General features: G+C 45.4%; 1 protein-coding gene across 9 annotated transcripts in view; it reads right to left on the minus strand.

The window, feature by feature from the left end:
• The window catches only part of GOLGA1 (golgin A1), a 38,622-nt gene that overhangs the window by 11,398 nt on the left and 10,793 nt on the right, over positions 1 to 16,431 (minus strand). For 5 of the 9 annotated variants that reach the window (XM_083423552.1, XM_083423550.1, XM_083423551.1 and 2 more), the window contains 7 exons: positions 15,875 to 16,044; positions 14,459 to 14,570; positions 13,396 to 13,491; positions 12,885 to 13,010; positions 9,889 to 9,984; positions 6,301 to 6,396; positions 833 to 928 (listed from right to left, as the gene is read on the minus strand). In XM_083423552.1, coding sequence (XP_083279678.1) covers positions 833 to 928; positions 6,301 to 6,396; positions 9,889 to 9,984; positions 12,885 to 13,010; positions 13,396 to 13,491; positions 14,459 to 14,570; positions 15,875 to 16,044 — 792 coding nt within the window. The remainder of the gene's footprint in view (positions 1 to 832; positions 929 to 6,300; positions 6,397 to 9,888; positions 9,985 to 12,884; positions 13,011 to 13,395; positions 13,492 to 14,458; positions 14,571 to 15,874; positions 16,045 to 16,431) is intronic. The other 4 variants (XM_083423554.1, XM_083423553.1, XM_083423556.1 and 1 more) reach the window with 1 other exon arrangement.

Raw genomic sequence — 16,431 nt, forward strand, 5'->3', positions numbered from 1 at the left:
TTTCTCTGCAACTCAAACAGGATGCAGGAATGGCAAAAACAAAGCAAAAAACCCCAACCCTCTGATGGGCCTCTTCTTACATGAGTGGGTCCGGAGCACTTACAAACTGGGAGGCAGCAGTAGTAGCAGCAGCAGCAGCACTGCAATCCAGGAGGTGCCATTTTCATTTCCCACAATGCATCACTCTGGGCATGGTGGAATATGAAAGTGCAGGTGAGAATAATCTAAACGGGGAATCTAGGGCAGACATCTGATGGGGGTCCTGGTAGTTTATTTATTATTTCACAAAATTTATACCATTTGACTGTAAAAAAGCAACGCTCAAAGCAATTTACAATAAGAATAAAACAATGAAATCATCAGGCTGGGTGGAATTAAAACCTTCAAAAGACAATCAAAATCAGCAATAAGCTAAAAAGCAGATTAAAACACATATCAATATACTACATGTCTAGGATAGGTTTGCCTTGACAAAACGGTTTTTAGCAGGTATCAAAAAGATTTGAATGAAGGCACCTGTCTGACATCAGTGGGCAGGGAGTTCAAAAGTGTGGGTGCTGCCACACTACAAGATTGTTTTCCTGCAAACGCAGATCATGTGGTGCCGCTAACAGTTCCAGTTCCACAGATCAGAGTGGGTGGGTTGGGCATATAGGGGGAACAAGATCTTGGAGTCGCCTAAGGATGCCTTATAGTGACCCCAGGCATGCCTTGCTCACATGTCTCTACTGAAGCTCTCAAGTCAAGTAGCAACATTGGGCTATTGTAAGTATTTTCCTTCCCCCTCACATCCTGGAAAGCACTGCCAAAAGCTAGGCCACCCTAAACTCACCAGCTTTTGGATCTGCAGCTCTCTCTCTTCCATCTCTTCTTTGCTTTTTGCTGCTGTCTCGTGAGCAAGCTGTAGTGCCTGTTCTAGATCTTTCACCTACAAAGAAAACACAGAGAACCTTCTTTGAAAGCCAATGTGGTGTAGCAGGTAGAGTGTTGGGCTAGGACCTGTGAGACTAGGGTTCAAATCCTCACTTGGCCATGAAGCTTGCTAGGTCATCTTGGGCCAGTCACTGCCTCTCAAAATAATCTACCTCACAGGGTTCTTATGGAGACGAAACAAGGAGGGGGAGAATCATGTACGCCACCTTGAGCTCCTTGGAGAAAAGGTGGGATATTAAGGCAGTAAATAAATAAAATAAATAATTCTTTCCTTGGGTTTCTGACACCTCAAATGCATAAACAAATTACTGAACACAATGAGTGTTCCCTAATGGTTCTTCAACACCCTGGAAAAAAGTGACAAGTCGAGTGCTGCAGTGTTCTGTCCTGGACCTGTTGTTGTTGTTCAGTGTCTTTATAAATGACTTGGATGAAGGAATTGAGGGGATGCTCATCAAATCTGCATGTCACACTAAACTGTGAGGGGTAGCTAATGCCTCAGAAGACAGGATTCAAAGTGACTTTAACAGATTGGGGAACTGGGACCAAACTAACAAAATGAATTTCGATAAGTACAAGTGGAAGCTTCTGCACTTAGGCGGGAATAACCAGATGCACAAGCATAAGACGAGAAACACCTGGGACTTCTGTTGAGACAAGATGGCAAGCGCCAAGGCCGCACGGAGCTCTTGAGGGCCACCAGCACCAACTACGCTGGCTGGCTGGTGCCCGCGCCACCGCTACCGCCATAATCGGGGGGGGGGGAGACCAGGGGTGCCCAAGGCAACAACCAGGGAAGAAAGCCACCAATCACAGCGCCTGTACAACTCTATAATTCCACAACAGCCAACAACCACTACCACCAAAACATTGAACCACAACATCCCCCCACTTCAACAGAACACAGCGCACATCCCAGATGAAGGCCACCAAGACAATCAAGATGGCACTAACCAAGGAGATGCCGAATGACAAGGAAGTCGCAACATCCCCCCCATGATGACAACTGCCCAACAACAAAAGGGACCTGAGGGAAATGGAACTGAATCTAGCAGAACTGTTGAAGAACACAGTTACTCCCTGAAGACGATAATCAGCGACCTGACCTCTAAAGTGGGGACCCCCACTGGCATCATCTCCACTCTAGAAAAGGAAATCCAGATGCAACTAAAACAAGTACTGTAGGGCAATTCTGAAAGGAAAACACATGTCTGAAAACTAAATTAGCTGATATGGATCGCCGCCAAGAAAAAGAAAGCATGGAAGCGAGAATTAAACTAGCAGCCCTTGAAGATTGCAGTAGATGCTGCAATAGCCACTTCTGCAATTTCCCAGAGAAAATGAAGGACAAAAAAATGGCCAATCTCATTGTACGCTGGCTAAAACCCACAATCCCAAACCTGAATCTCAAAGTAGACGATCTGGAAAGGGCACACGGTGCTCTAAGACCCATGCCGAAAGCCAACACCCCTCCATGAGACTTCATTGTATGATTTACCTGCTACAAAAAGAAATATGGAATAACCTCAGAAACACAACCAATCCCTGATATGGAGAAGACCACATCCTGGCCTTTCAGGATATATCGCAAGAGACCCTAAACCAAAGAAAAAACCTACAACCATGTATCCAAACAAGAGGGAATCAAGTACCAATGGGGCTTCCCCTTTAGCCTCATTGTAACAACTGACACAACACAGCACACAGCCACCAACATTTAGCAAAATCATAAAAGGAGCCCCTATCCCCAAAACCTGGACCTCTTCGAAAATAGTCTCTATCCCAAAACCACTCAAAGATAGCCTCAAAATAGAATCATACCACCCAATCTCATTGATAAACCAAGACTACAAGATATTCACATCAATCCTGGCTAAAAGCCTAAAAATCTTCTTATGCAAACTTATCATCCTGGACCAAGCAGGTTTTGCCCCTAGTCGCAACATAACAAACCCCATTAGGAAACTACTGAATCTGACAGAACATAGCAAAATCATCAAACTCCTACTGACATCCCTAGACATGTCCCTAGACATCCTTAAAGCCTTTGATTGCTTAGAATGGAAATAGCTATTAGCAGTATTTGGCCCCAACTTCCTACAAACCCTCAAACAAATGTACTCCTAAACCTCAGCAAAATGCAGAATTAATAATATGGATTCCAATACTATAGCAATCTAAAGAGGCACTAAAGTAGGACACCCACTGTCTCCCTTCCTATTCATCCTGGTCCTGGAAACCCTAGCAATCCTACTGCGAGCAGCCCCAGATACCAAGGGTATGGAAATAAAAGGTAAAACCTACAAACTAAGGCTCTTAGCAGACAACCTGATGGTCATAACACCAGACCCCATAAACACAGCAACCACCCTAAGTAAAGAATCCAACACATTCACAATGGTGTTGGCCCTACAAATAAACTTTACAAAATCTGAGGCTATGGGCTTCAACACTACCACCTCCCACCCGCATGCCCAAAAGGAATTCACCAACATTACAAAGATAAAATTCTGCTGCATCAAATTTAGGTACCTAGGGGTTCAAATAATCAAAGACCTCAACAAACTATACCTCTACAATTACAAGCAGCTGTGGTGACAAATCAACAGAGAATTGAGGAAATGGAACAACACCAGTTTCACCCTCTCAGACAAAATAGCAATGATCAAAATCAGGGGTCAGCAACATTTTTCAGCCGTGGGCCAGTCCACTGTCCCTCAGACCATGTGGTGGGCCGGACTTTATTTTGAAAAACAAAATAAAACGAATTCCTATGCCCCACAAATAACCCAGAGATGCATTTTAAATAAAAGGAAGCATTTTACTCATGTAAAAATACGCTGATTCCCGGACTGTCCATGAGCCGGATTGAGAAGGCGATTGGGCAGCATCTGGCCCCTGGGTCTTAGGTTGCCTACCCCTGATCAAAATCATCACCTTCCCAAAACTAACCTATTTATTCCAAACCCTCCCAACCTGGATTCCCCCAACCCAACTTTAGAAGTGGCAGAAAAAAACTACACTTGTTTATTTTCTCACACAAATAGCCAAGAATAATCCCCAAATACCTGCACCTCCCCTCCTCAGGAGGAGGATGGGGAATCCCCAACAGAGAATCAAATTACATCGTCAACCATGTATGCCACATAATCCTGCATATTCTAGAAGACAAGACAAAAAAATGGGTTCACTTGGAGAGAGACTCAATCAAAAACATCCTTGCAACAGCATACCCATTTCTCTAAAACAAACTAGGCAGATTATCCCCATCTGCACTAACCTACTATTCCAACATGCAGCACAAAACATCCAGATAAAATTTTGGCAAGCCAAAGGCCTACACTGTTTAAAAGACTTCTACAAAAACAACAAACCCATACCAACACAAGAAATACAAGACAAACTAGGAGACACCCAAATACCTTGGCTAACACACCACCAATTACATGCCCTCTTAAACAACGCAGCAGTTAAATAAGCAGCCACTAGGCCCTTGACCACCTTTGAAAACCTTCTCCCAACAGCCAAGGGACAAAGGCAAAGGGATGGTATCCACAATATACAAAATACTGGTCCAAAATCCCACAACCCCTCTTGACGCAATCAAAGAACAATGGGAGTTCAACATAGACTATGAAATTAACCTCACCCAATGGACTAGAATGTGGTCTAAACTTCCCTTTAAGTCCATATCAGCCAAAAGAAGGGAGCTCACTCTGAAACTCACCTACAGGTGGTACTTAACACCATGGAAACTAGTGCTGATACACCCAGGAACCTCACCAAGATGTTGAAGAAGCTGCACCTCCACAGGCACATACCTCCACATGTGGTGCGAATGCCCTAAAATCCAACCCTTCTGGACAGCAATCCTACAAGAGATATGCAAAATAACTAAACAGGTATTAGAACTCACCCAAGAACTGACCCTACTGAACATCTTCCAAGATCATAATGTCCACTCACATTATACAGAACTTATAACCCGCCAGAAGCCTCATAGCCAGACACTGGAGAACCTGTCAGGAGTAAACATGGGCCAATAGTATCAAATTGTATGGGAAACAGCCTTACTAGAAAAGTGATCCAAAAAACTGAAACTGACACAGGGACAAATAGAAGAGGACGCCTTCACCCCAGTATGGCTCCCCTTTATCACATACACAGCCCAATGAGACAATGACAAAAATCCACTGATAGCATATGAATCAATCTGGCTTATCTGACCCAACAAACCCTCCCCTCCCCATAAATGCCAACACACCCCACTGCAGACAGCCATAGACAACCAACCACACCCTGCCCCCCAATACTACTCACTACCAAGGAAATGTAATAAACAAATAGAAAGAGAACCTACCCAGTTGACACTGACACAAACCCCCACACAAACACTATACAAAATAATATAAGCCTCACCACCCCACCCCTCCTCTCCCCCATCTTCTTCCCCAACCTTATACTGTACTCAACACAAATGTCTCACAACAAATGTAACTGATTTGTAAGAAAGACCTGTACAACCTGAAAAAAGAGAGAATGCATGTACTTTTGTAAAGCAAGAAAATCTTTAAATAAAAAAATAAGGGAGACACCTGGCTTACTAGAAGTATGTGTGAAAAGGCCCTAAGGGTCTTATCGGAGCACAAGCTCAACTTGAGTCAACAGTGAGATGCAGCAGGGAAAAAAGCTAATGGTATTCTAGGCTGCATCAACAGAAGTATAGTGTCCAGGTCAAGGGAAGTCATAGTACTGCTCTATTTTGTCTGGGTCAGACCACACCTGAAGTGCTGTGTCCAGTTTTTGTGTCCCATAATTTAAGAAGGATATTGACAAACTGGAAAGTGTGTAGAGGAGGGTGACCAAGATGATCAAAGGTTTGGAAACCAAGCCTTATGAGGAATGGTTGAGGAAGTTGGGTATATTTATCGTGGCTAAGAGGAGACCGAGAGGTGATATGATAGACATCTTCAAATATCTAAAGGGCTGTCACATGGAAGACAGAGCAAACTTGTTTTCTCCTGCTCTGGAATGCAGGATCTGAATCAATGGATTCAATAAAGGAGTTTCCAACTAAACATCAGGAAGAACTTTCTGATAGTAAGAGCTGTTCAGCAGTAGAACGAACTCCTTTGGAAAGTGGTGGATTCTTCTTCCTTGGAGGTTTTAAAGCAAAGGATGGACAGTCATCTGTCATGGATGCTTTGGTTGAGATTCTTGCTTTGCAAGAGGTTGGAGTAGATGACCATCTGGATCCCTTCTAACTCTACAATTCTATGATTCTATGCACACACCACCCCAGCCAGCCAGCCTCCCAATTTGGGGAAGAGGAAAGAGATATAGACTAGCTGACGTGATGGCCCCTACCTGTGGTGAACTACTTTCCTGGAGGCTCTGCACAAGCTCCTCTCTTACGCTTAGGCACACCTGCCTTTCAGCCAACTGGCAGTTCAGTTTGTCAATCTAGGAGGCAACAGACAGGACCAATGACCCAAAGCCAGGAGAACTGCAGGGTGCAGCTTTCACTGGCTGTACCATGAAGGAGCGCACGTTTGAATGTTGTGTGTCTCTCTCCCTCCACCAAGGACCACAACAGAATATAGGGCCAGCAGTGCTGCCACAGTGGGACTTTGGGGTGGAGGTCCAAGCCCTCACTCAGCAGCACAAACAGGAGGGGCCCCCAAATCTAGAGGGGCCACATTTTGAAGCAGGCGAAGTAATGTTTATTATGACCTAAACAGCCCTCTCCCCTCACCCCCCATAAAACCACAACCAATTTAAAATTACGTAGAGATATAGAGATAGATATAAAAATAAATAAAACGCCTGATGCCTTCATTATACACTTTTAGGCACCAGGCAACAACGTTCCTGTTTAACCAGGCCTTTGGTTGATTTGACTGACATCATATGCCCTTTTAAAAAGTGTTGGGGGTGTTATTGGATTGTTGTTGTTTTTATTTAGATTATATATTTTATGGTTTTATATTCTGATTTTATTTTGTAAACCGCCCTAAGACCTGCAGGTATAGGGCGGTATATGAAGAAGGAGAAGAAGGAGGAGGAGGAGGAGGAGGAGAAGGAGAAGAAGAAGAGAGATGGGAAGTGCCCTATACAGAGTCAGACCATTGGCCCATCTAGTTCAGTACCGTCTACCCTGATTGGCTCTCCAGGGTTTCAGGAAGAGTGTTTCTTCCTGCCCTACCTGGAGGATGATGGGGATTGGACCACCTGCGACCTTCCACATGCAAGGCAGGTACTCTACCACAAAGCTAAGGCCTTTTCCTTGAAAATAAAGAAGGTTCTAGTCCTCACAGTTCTATATAAATGGCTGAATTAAATAACAAGTCTACCAACTGCAGCATTATCTGCACTGACTGCAGCAGTTCTCAAGGCAGTGGTGTTGCAAAGGGGTGTGGGGGCAGGCGGACCGCCCCGGGTACCATCCTGAAGGGGGGCAACATTCAGCACCCCCCCATGACTCCCAAGCCTAAAGCTAGCGGCCAAGCGGGGGTGCTTTGCTGCTGCTTTGCCACTCACTGTAGGCTTGGGAGTCGTGGACAGGCGGAGGGTGCCAAATGTCATCCCCCGTTTGGCACCAGGACCTTGCGAGTAGATGCGCACGCGCGGGAAATGACACCAGAAAGGCTCCTCTCGGTGCAGCTGGGTGAATGAGCGTGAAGCTACAGCATCTCCCAGAAGGGAAGGAGCGAGAAGAGGCACGTGCGAGAGAGGGGGAACACTCCCTTTGCTTCCTCCAGCGACTGACTGCAGGACGAGAAGAGGGGGGAAGGCGCCCCCACGTCTGGTAAGCCACAAGCGAAAGGGCTCGAAATGGAATGCAGCGGCAGGTGTGGGTTGGCTTGCTATTGGATAAGTAGTTTTCTCCCGTGCCTGGGAGTCCTCAGCATGAAGTTATGAATGGCGCCAGGAAGCTGCACGGGGTGAGGGGTGGGGTGAGATGGCGGGATGAAATGGGGTGAAGGCAGCACCCAGCTCCGTCTCACTGGGGTCTCCTGGTCTGTTTCGTTAAAAAAGGAAAGCACTCACTTTAAGAAATTGCGTATCCGTCCGTCCCTAGTCCTAGATAATCCTTGGGACGGGAAGATATTTCTTGCCATTGAGAGCTGCCGCCACTGCTGCCTTCTCTGTCTGCTACTCAAAGTGCCAACCGGCCAGCAATTACTTTCAGCTGGTGGGGTTCCAGGCAGCCCCACCCGGAGGAAGGGGCACACATCCTGGCACCAACCAGCTCATTCCATTTACCTCCACAGCAGCTGGGGCATAAGGCGGCTGCTCCAAACAGGAGTGAGCAGGTAGCGTGAAAGGAGCAGCAAAGCAGCACTACTTTCTATAATGATAATATCTACAACAGCTTCCCTACAGTCTCTTGTCCCCCACTCGCTGGTGCCGAATGAGCCTCGGTTCTCCTCCCACCACTGATCTGAGCGGACTGCAGCCTATGGCTTCCATTTCCAGCCAATTTACGTGGGAGACAGTCCCAATCCACGCAGGTTTACTTCAGAATAAACACGCTTGAGCTCAGGTCATAAGTATTCATACTAAGGGCTTTACGCACGAGTAACCCGCACTCTCCCATACTCAAACCCTTCTTAGGGGCAAGTCCCATTCAAATGACCACAACCACAATCCCAAGCCTCTTTCCAAGGAAGGAAACCCCATTGCGTTCAGGCCAATAATAACAACTTTTGAGTAACCACGTCTGGTTCAAAGTCCTGATTTCTTGTTTTAGCATGAAGTACATCAAGTGTACTTAAGATATGGAATGTGGCTGCAAGCAGCCTTGCTAGGGAGTAACCCTCGCCATGCTCAGTGAGGGAGGAAACATGCATAGGATCCCACTGCGAGGACGCTTGCTAGCTGAGCTGGATAGGGCTTACTTCCGAATTAGCACACTTGGGGCTGCACCCTCTCAGGTCCAGAACTGGCCCAACCCAATTCAGTGGAAGCCCTCAATTTCTGAATTTTGTGGGGAATGCCGGGGGCGGGGGATGATTTGGGGATGGCAGCTGGGCTGTTTTCAAGGTCGACTCCTTACTCAGGAGTAAGTTCCTTAGACATCCATTTTACTTGATGTGAGTGATCTACAGGAACACGTCCCTTGAGTCAGGTTGCAAGCGCCATCCTATATGTTGACTCAGAAGTAAGTCCAACTGCGTCCAATGGGCCTTATAGTCAGGGGTGTAGGCAGGGCTAGGAAGGGGGGGAGCAGGGGGTGGACTGCCACAGGTATCATTGCTGACTCCCAAGCCTCCCAAGTCTACATGGAGCCATCAATGTGGGGAGGGGGGTGACAAAAAAAATTCTGCATTGGGTACCACCTGACCTTGCTACACCTCTGTCTCAAGGATTTCAGGACTGGGGCTTTCCCAGCCTTAACTGGAGATATTGGGGACTGAACTGGGGACCCCCTACAATGTAGATGCACTCCTATTGAGCTACAGCCCGTCCTTTAGGGGTGATTATGTGAGGGATCGCTCAAAAGATGTGATTCCTGCCACCACAAGCAGTCCAACGTGGTACAGCCCAGGGCACACAGCACTTTGTGCCTTTCCTGAACATGTGCTTCACTCACACCTTCCTCCTGAAACCAAGTCCTAGATCAGAAATATTTATTATTATTTTTATTAAACAGGTGCTGTGGCCTGGAAAGGCTGCCACATGCCCTGAAAACCATCTCCTCCAAATATATAAAAGGTTGGTTGCAGATACTCAGCAGCCAAGGAAAAGCACTCAGCACATGCTCAGAGAAACTCTATTCTTACTACATCACACGTTCCAGGGCAGAGCAATGGTCCTGAAAACCCTCCAAACTGTGTACCTGGCTTGACCAAGCCAAGAGGAATCCCCCACCCCAGAAAGTATGAGAAGGCTGTAATTCACCAACCACTAAGCACCATCCCAGGCTTCAGAAAGCAATCCTGCCCTGTGTACCTGAGTCTCCAGAAGACTTAAACTCTCTGCATGGCTTGCCCGTGCAGCTGAAAGCTGCTGTCTGGCCTCCTCCAGTCTCTGTTCCACAGCACTTTTCTAGAAAGGGGAGAAAATTCAATGACTACTAATATTATTGTTACTCTGGCTTTTATGTGTTGATGTCTCACAACTTGGTGGCCCTCCAAGCAGTCAACAAAATACAATGGAAAAAAGAACACACAAAAATGCAAATAAATTAATAAAGGTACAGAGCAACCATGCAAACGAAACAGAGAATCATTAAGCAAGAGTTTTCTACATGGCATCATTAAAAGTCTGCAGCCAAAACTGTAATAGAATTGGAAAATGCTGCAGAAAAGTAGGGAAAGGGCCGTAGCCTAGTGGCAGAGCATCTGCCTTGCAGAACGTCCCAGGTTCAATCCGAAATTGTATCTCCAGCTAGGGCTGGGAAATACTCCTGCTGGAAATCCTGGAAAGCCTCTGTCAGTCAGTGTAGACAGCACTGAGCCAGATGAATCAAGAGTCTCACTCAAAAAGAGGCAGGTTCTTGTGCTCCTAGAAGTCAAGTAGGCAGCTATGTGAGGGAAGAACTGTGCAGCAGGAACTGTCCTGTCTTCCTGGCCTTGATGCTGTCACCAGACCTGCCCCTGGTTCTGAGTGACGTGGGTGGGGAAAGCTTCAAGGAAGGGCCTACTCTTTATGAAGGGCAAGACAAGCAGAACTTCCATTGACACTTGCTGTAAGTTGAAGAACTGCAACCTGAATAACTTGTGCTTGAGCTTGTTTGCTTCCTCCTCCTTCCCATTCATTTTTTCTAATGTGCAGTCTCTTTTTTTGATTGTGAGCCTTGAGGGCAGAGCCTGTCTTAGTACTGACTTTTCTTTTTTTTTTTTTCAATAATTTTTTATTGATAGGCCAATCACATCACATTATTCAAATCACATTAATTCCAAATTATACAGCCAAATTTTAAAATTTTTGGGGGGTACCCATATATCAAGCTCAGCACGAGTCCAAAATTCCAGATGACTCCAGACATCACTTATTTGCTGCTTTTATTAGACAGTTCCATCCAGTTCGATTCGGATAGATCTTTATTACCTTCTTTCTCTTCTTGTTGTTATCATTTATTCCTTTCTTTGCGGTCTCTGATGGTTTCCACAAACAGATTGAAGATTTAGCGTCCCTGTGTGGGTATGCTCTGCCAAACTCATATTATTCAGGAGCGACCTCTGTCAGCCTTCGGTCGGTCCATTATTTTTCCCAGGCTAGCCATAAATCAAACGATATCGGGGGCTCTGTCAGGTCCAACTTGCATTCCAGCCTTCTTTCTTTTTCAAATTCCTGAATCTCCTCCCCCTGTTCTCCTGCTAGCCTGTCTTTGCGAGACGCCATGTTTTTTTAACTGCGTCATAAGAATTTTCCTCCTTCTCGCCTTTCAATCTTCTCGTATTGTAATCCTTTCCCCACACAGTTTTAAAGTTCTGTTTATGTTATTTAAAACGCGACGATCTTGTTTCTTTCTGGGGTGGAGGATTATTGTAGTCATATCATATGAAGGGATTTAAGAGGATTTTTCCCTCCACCCCCCCCTTCGTTCCAGCCTTACGTTCTCATGGTGGTAATTCATCAAGAGATTTACTTATCCATCCGTCGCTCCCGGTCACAGAGATGCATTAGTCAGCAGTCCTTATCTCGAGCCTTACTTGATATATGTGCTTCAGTCTTTCTTCCAATCCGTTATCGCCAATTAGTCCAAATATAATTCCAGACTGAAGCAACCAGCACGCGCTGATTGGAATCGGCGTCGGGAAGATCTGAATCCATCGAGGGCTTGTGCCAAGTGTTCCACACCCCCGTCTCTCGGATCAGGGGGTGCATTGAACACCGCTGGCAAGGGCAGGCCCCCCCATGCCCTTGGGGGGGTTTAGGAAGGCTGCCTACTTCCCATAGCAGCCCCTTAATACCTCGTATGGGTCAGAGAGATGTTATTGTCGGCCATCTTCCAACGCGCCACCTAGTGGCCCCGCAGTACTGACTTTTCTAAAGGGTGGGTGCAAAGACTGCAAAGAAATAAAACAGTGGTAGAGAACCTTGGGCCCTCCAGAGTGGTCAACTATAATGCCCATCAACCCCAGCTGGTGGCTGTGGATGACGGGAGTTGTAGTTCAGAAAACGCCTAGAGAGCCGGAGGTTCCCCACTCTTGGACATAAAACAAAAATCTGGTCTAATGCCAGCCAAACTTCTTACAGTATTTAGTATTCCTGGGTGGCATGTAAATACTCACTACTGACTCAAGGGAAAAATTAGGGCCATGCCAAACCTAAACCCAGTGAGGACAATGATATTGCTAAGCTGAATTCACATCTGATTGATGTTTTAAGACCCATCAGAATGGACAGCCCCACCCTTTCAGAAGACCATGCTCTACATCCAGAATGAACTGAGCCCATGCTATCAAAATCCTTAAAGCCAGGCTCTGACCAGAATGCATCATTAGCCAATGATGCAGCAGGAAGGATCTAAAAGATCCATCCTTCCATTACTGATTTTCAGGTGGGTGAGTGTTGTTGCTTGTTCAGTGAAAGGGGAGTTGTATCAGTAGGCTCAGGGGAACATCAACAAAATCTTTAGCAGAGGGAACACTAAGGGAGAGAAAAACAAACCCCTCAAAACAGTCCAGTGAATACTGGGCAAGATCAGTGAGCATAGAATACTGGTTGACAGCAGTGGGTGGAAGGGAGTACTGTAGAGGAGGGCACAGCTGGCTGAGACACTACAAAGGAGCACTCCACACCGCCAACATCTGTGGCCAGTTCCACTTGTCTCTACAAACAGCATTTTACTGGAAGTGTGAAAGCTCAGCAGCTTCCACAAGGCCAGTACCCAGCCCTAAAGAACATCTTAATGGATGATGAAACAATGGACTGCATGAAAATATTTGATGGCCTCAGTACAGCACTCTTGCAACCCCTTCTAAATGCCCCACATTTACCTCCCTGAGCAGCTCCTGGACATGCTCATCACCAGAGAGATTCCCTTCAAAGTGCTTCTCCAGGACGGTCACTTTCTCCTGCAAGTGGCTCACAAGTTGGCTCTTCTCCTCCACCTCAACAATCATCTGTTGAGAGACATACGTTTGCTCTGCACTGAATTCTAAATAAACATGGGCACATTGAAGCGGGCATACCCATCAATGTAGGAGAGGCTGAGCATTTGCAATCAGGCACTGAGCAGGGAGAAGAACCAGTCTCTCACTTTTGTGCAATGGGGATTTCTGATGGGCATATTTACTAAGACCTTTCACAGGAGCCATAGGAGGTACTGATTCGTGCACCCATGGGCACCAGGTTGCTGACCCCACAATCTCTGCACATCAATTCCAGTTTTTCTGGTTGCTGAAATATCTGTATCATCACATAGCATTCTCTTCTTCATTGCAGAAATGCCCAAACACTGGGGGTCTGCTTACCCTATTTCTCAGTGTGATAACATCCAGGCCATACCTTTTGCTTATTCTGTTCATACTCCTGTTTCAGAGAGCTGTGTTCTCGCTGGAGTGCTTCCAATCGCTTCTCACAACTGGTGGCAGATACTTGAGCCTAAAATATATGCTTTATTAGTTATTGGGTTTCCCCACTTTTCCACCAAATGGAGCTCAAGAAGATTAACAATGACAATGTGGAGGAAAAAACAATTAGAGCAGCCATGCAAAGAAAAAGCAAAGAAACACAAGAACAGAGAAAAAAAGTTATTGAAATAAAAAGCAATTTCAATGGGTTGTACACAACTTTAGTCCTACTCAAGGGTGGGCCAACTGAAATTAAAGGACACAGCTAACTTAGAGACATTAGTTTCAATAGGCCTACTCTAAGTAGAGTTTAGTTGGACACCTACTGAATTCCCCCCTTTAAAGTTATAAACCACTTGATTGCTTAAAGAAAACAACTCTCAAAGTGGTATACAAAGAGAATTAAACAATAACATATCAACAATGAAGAACAGTATTTAAAAACATTTTAAAGATAATGAAAATTAACAATAAGCTAAAAAACATATTAAAACACATATCAACAGTCTATGTATATGTGTAGGTTTGCTGAACAAAAATGTTTTTAGTAGGTGCCCTCCCTGCTGCTGAAATAGGAGATGCTCCAATCAGCATTGGCATTCTGCTGGCTCCTGAAGACACACCTGCTTGAGCAAGACTTCTCCTGAATTGAACTTGTGATTTTATTGTTTTCACTGTCTTTTCACTGTTTTATTTGCTATGTTTTTAATTGTTTGTTTTAGTGTAGTTCCAATGCATGTTGTAAACTGCTTTGAGATTTCCCCCCCTTAAAAATATAAAATGGTATAGAAATGATATAACAACAACAACAACAACAACAACAACAGTACTACTACCGGAACTAATGATAATGTAAATTAAATAATAAAAAATATTATTTAATTTCTCTACTATCTTTCAATTCATTCAAAGGGAAAAGGAAGGCTTTTAAGCACACTCTCTGCTTGCAAGAGAGGCATCTGATGTATCTGGGTAAGAGAAGAGAATCTCCCACTTACATTTTGTAGATCTACTGACAGTTGCTGAATGTACGCTTGGAGCTCCTGGCTCCGCTGCTCTAAGGTTGTGATCTTGCTTTCTGCATTCTCCTCTGCATCGATGAGCTCATCCCTGTGAGGGGAGGAAATGAAAGGAGGAAGAGAAATTTAACTTACGGACAGAGATCAGGGATAGCCAACACGGTGCCCTCCATATATTGTTATGACTCCAACTTCTATCAGCCCAGCCAAGAGGGCTAGTGGTCAGGAACAAAGGATTTGGGAAGTCCAAGAATATCTGGACGGCCATAGGTTCCCTGAGCAAGAAGTTCAATTCTGTGTGTTAGGTCTAAGCTGAGATAATGGTTTCATATCCAACCACAGGAAGCTTTATTTCATTTGCTCTGAAATGGTGCCCCCACGACCTGTCTTATGGAGATGGCAGTGGTTTTAGGCCTGCCCCTTAGAGCAGGCGTGAGAAACCTGGGCCTGCCAACTTCCATCAGCCCCATCGTTTTGATGATATTGTTTGGTTTTCTATTGTACACCGCTTAGAGATCTTTAAAACATTAAGCATTTTAGAAATGCTTTTTAAAAATTGTTCATTAAACTGTTTCGAAGATACAGATTAAAAAATGAAACAAACAATACCGATGCAAAAGTGAACCATTAACATAACAGGCTTAAGACATCTCAGTAACAATGCAAACTCTTCAGCTTATGTTTATATTTCTTCTACAGGGTTTCAAGGTAAAGAGGTAACTCAAAAGGTCCATAGTCTAGAGTAGTACTCTGATGTGGTGGACGAGCTATTTATTCCCTCCCAACATGCCAGATTCTGGTGCCATATTTGGTCCCGGGAGCATCCCATCCAACCTGGGCTGTGATGGGGCTGCCACTGGCCAGCAGCCAACGGCTTGTGGACCGGCACCAGTCCTTGGACCACCACTTTTGAGTAGCACTGGTCTAGAATATCTGAAGGACAAGGAGAAAACATTATCCTTTACGCTGGCATATCTTACAATTATCACATAAAGATTTTGCCTTTCCTAAAAGAAGCTCAAGGTGGCGTACATGCTTCTTCTTCCCACTCTGTCCTCACAACCCTGTGAGGTAGGTGAGGCTGAGAGTGACTGGCTGGCCCACTGAACTTCAGGGCCAAATGGGGATTTGATCCCTGGTTTTCCAGGCCGTAGTGCAACACTCTAACTATAACACCATGATGGCTCAATAAACGCTACCCATATTTTCTCAAATGGGTCTTTCACCTACTATCCCCTGGCTGCCCTGAGTTTTTGTGTTTTCTCTAAAAGGGCACATTGCCAAACTTGTGCAGCCAAGAGGAGATGCTTTTAAATAAATAAGAATTTACAGGCACACAAAGCCTGTCCAGGACAAGACACCCAGAGGGTCTAAACAGAACATCCTTTTCCCAACCTCTCTGCTTCCAGCTCTGCATGCTGCTTCCGTAGTTGCTGTAACTCTGCTGCCTGGTGGGAGGACAAAGTGCGAAAGGTCTGCAGCTCCTCTTGAGTGCGCTGCAGCTCTTGTGTGGAGGATCCCAATTCCTGCTCCATCTGGGCCAGTGACTCTTCCTTCTTCAAAAGCTGCATGTTTTAAAGAAAACAAACAACAAAACCACATATCAATCAGCTAGCTCTCAGAGGCAGAGGGAACTTCTCAGTACAGTGCTACCTTGGAGTATGGCAGGGGTGGCCAGTTTAATGCCATCCAGATGTAGTTGCACTGTAATTCCCACCATGCCTGACCTCTGAGCCCTGCTTGCTGGGGCTGGTGGGAGTTGTAGGATGGCTTCCTATGCCCCTGTGTCTTAAGGGAAGGACTATAGATCAGTGGAAAAGCATTTGTTTTGCATGCAGAAGGTCCCATGTTCAATCCTTGACATCTCCAGGACAGGCTGATAATGTCTCATGCCTAAAACCCAGGAGAGCTGCTGATGGTAAGTGTAGACATTACTGAGCTAAACAGGACAA

Source organism: Podarcis tiliguerta (assembly GCF_965153285.1).
Source record: "Podarcis tiliguerta genome assembly, chromosome: Z".
In the NCBI taxonomy this organism is placed as follows: domain Eukaryota; kingdom Metazoa; phylum Chordata; class Lepidosauria; order Squamata; family Lacertidae; genus Podarcis; species Podarcis tiliguerta.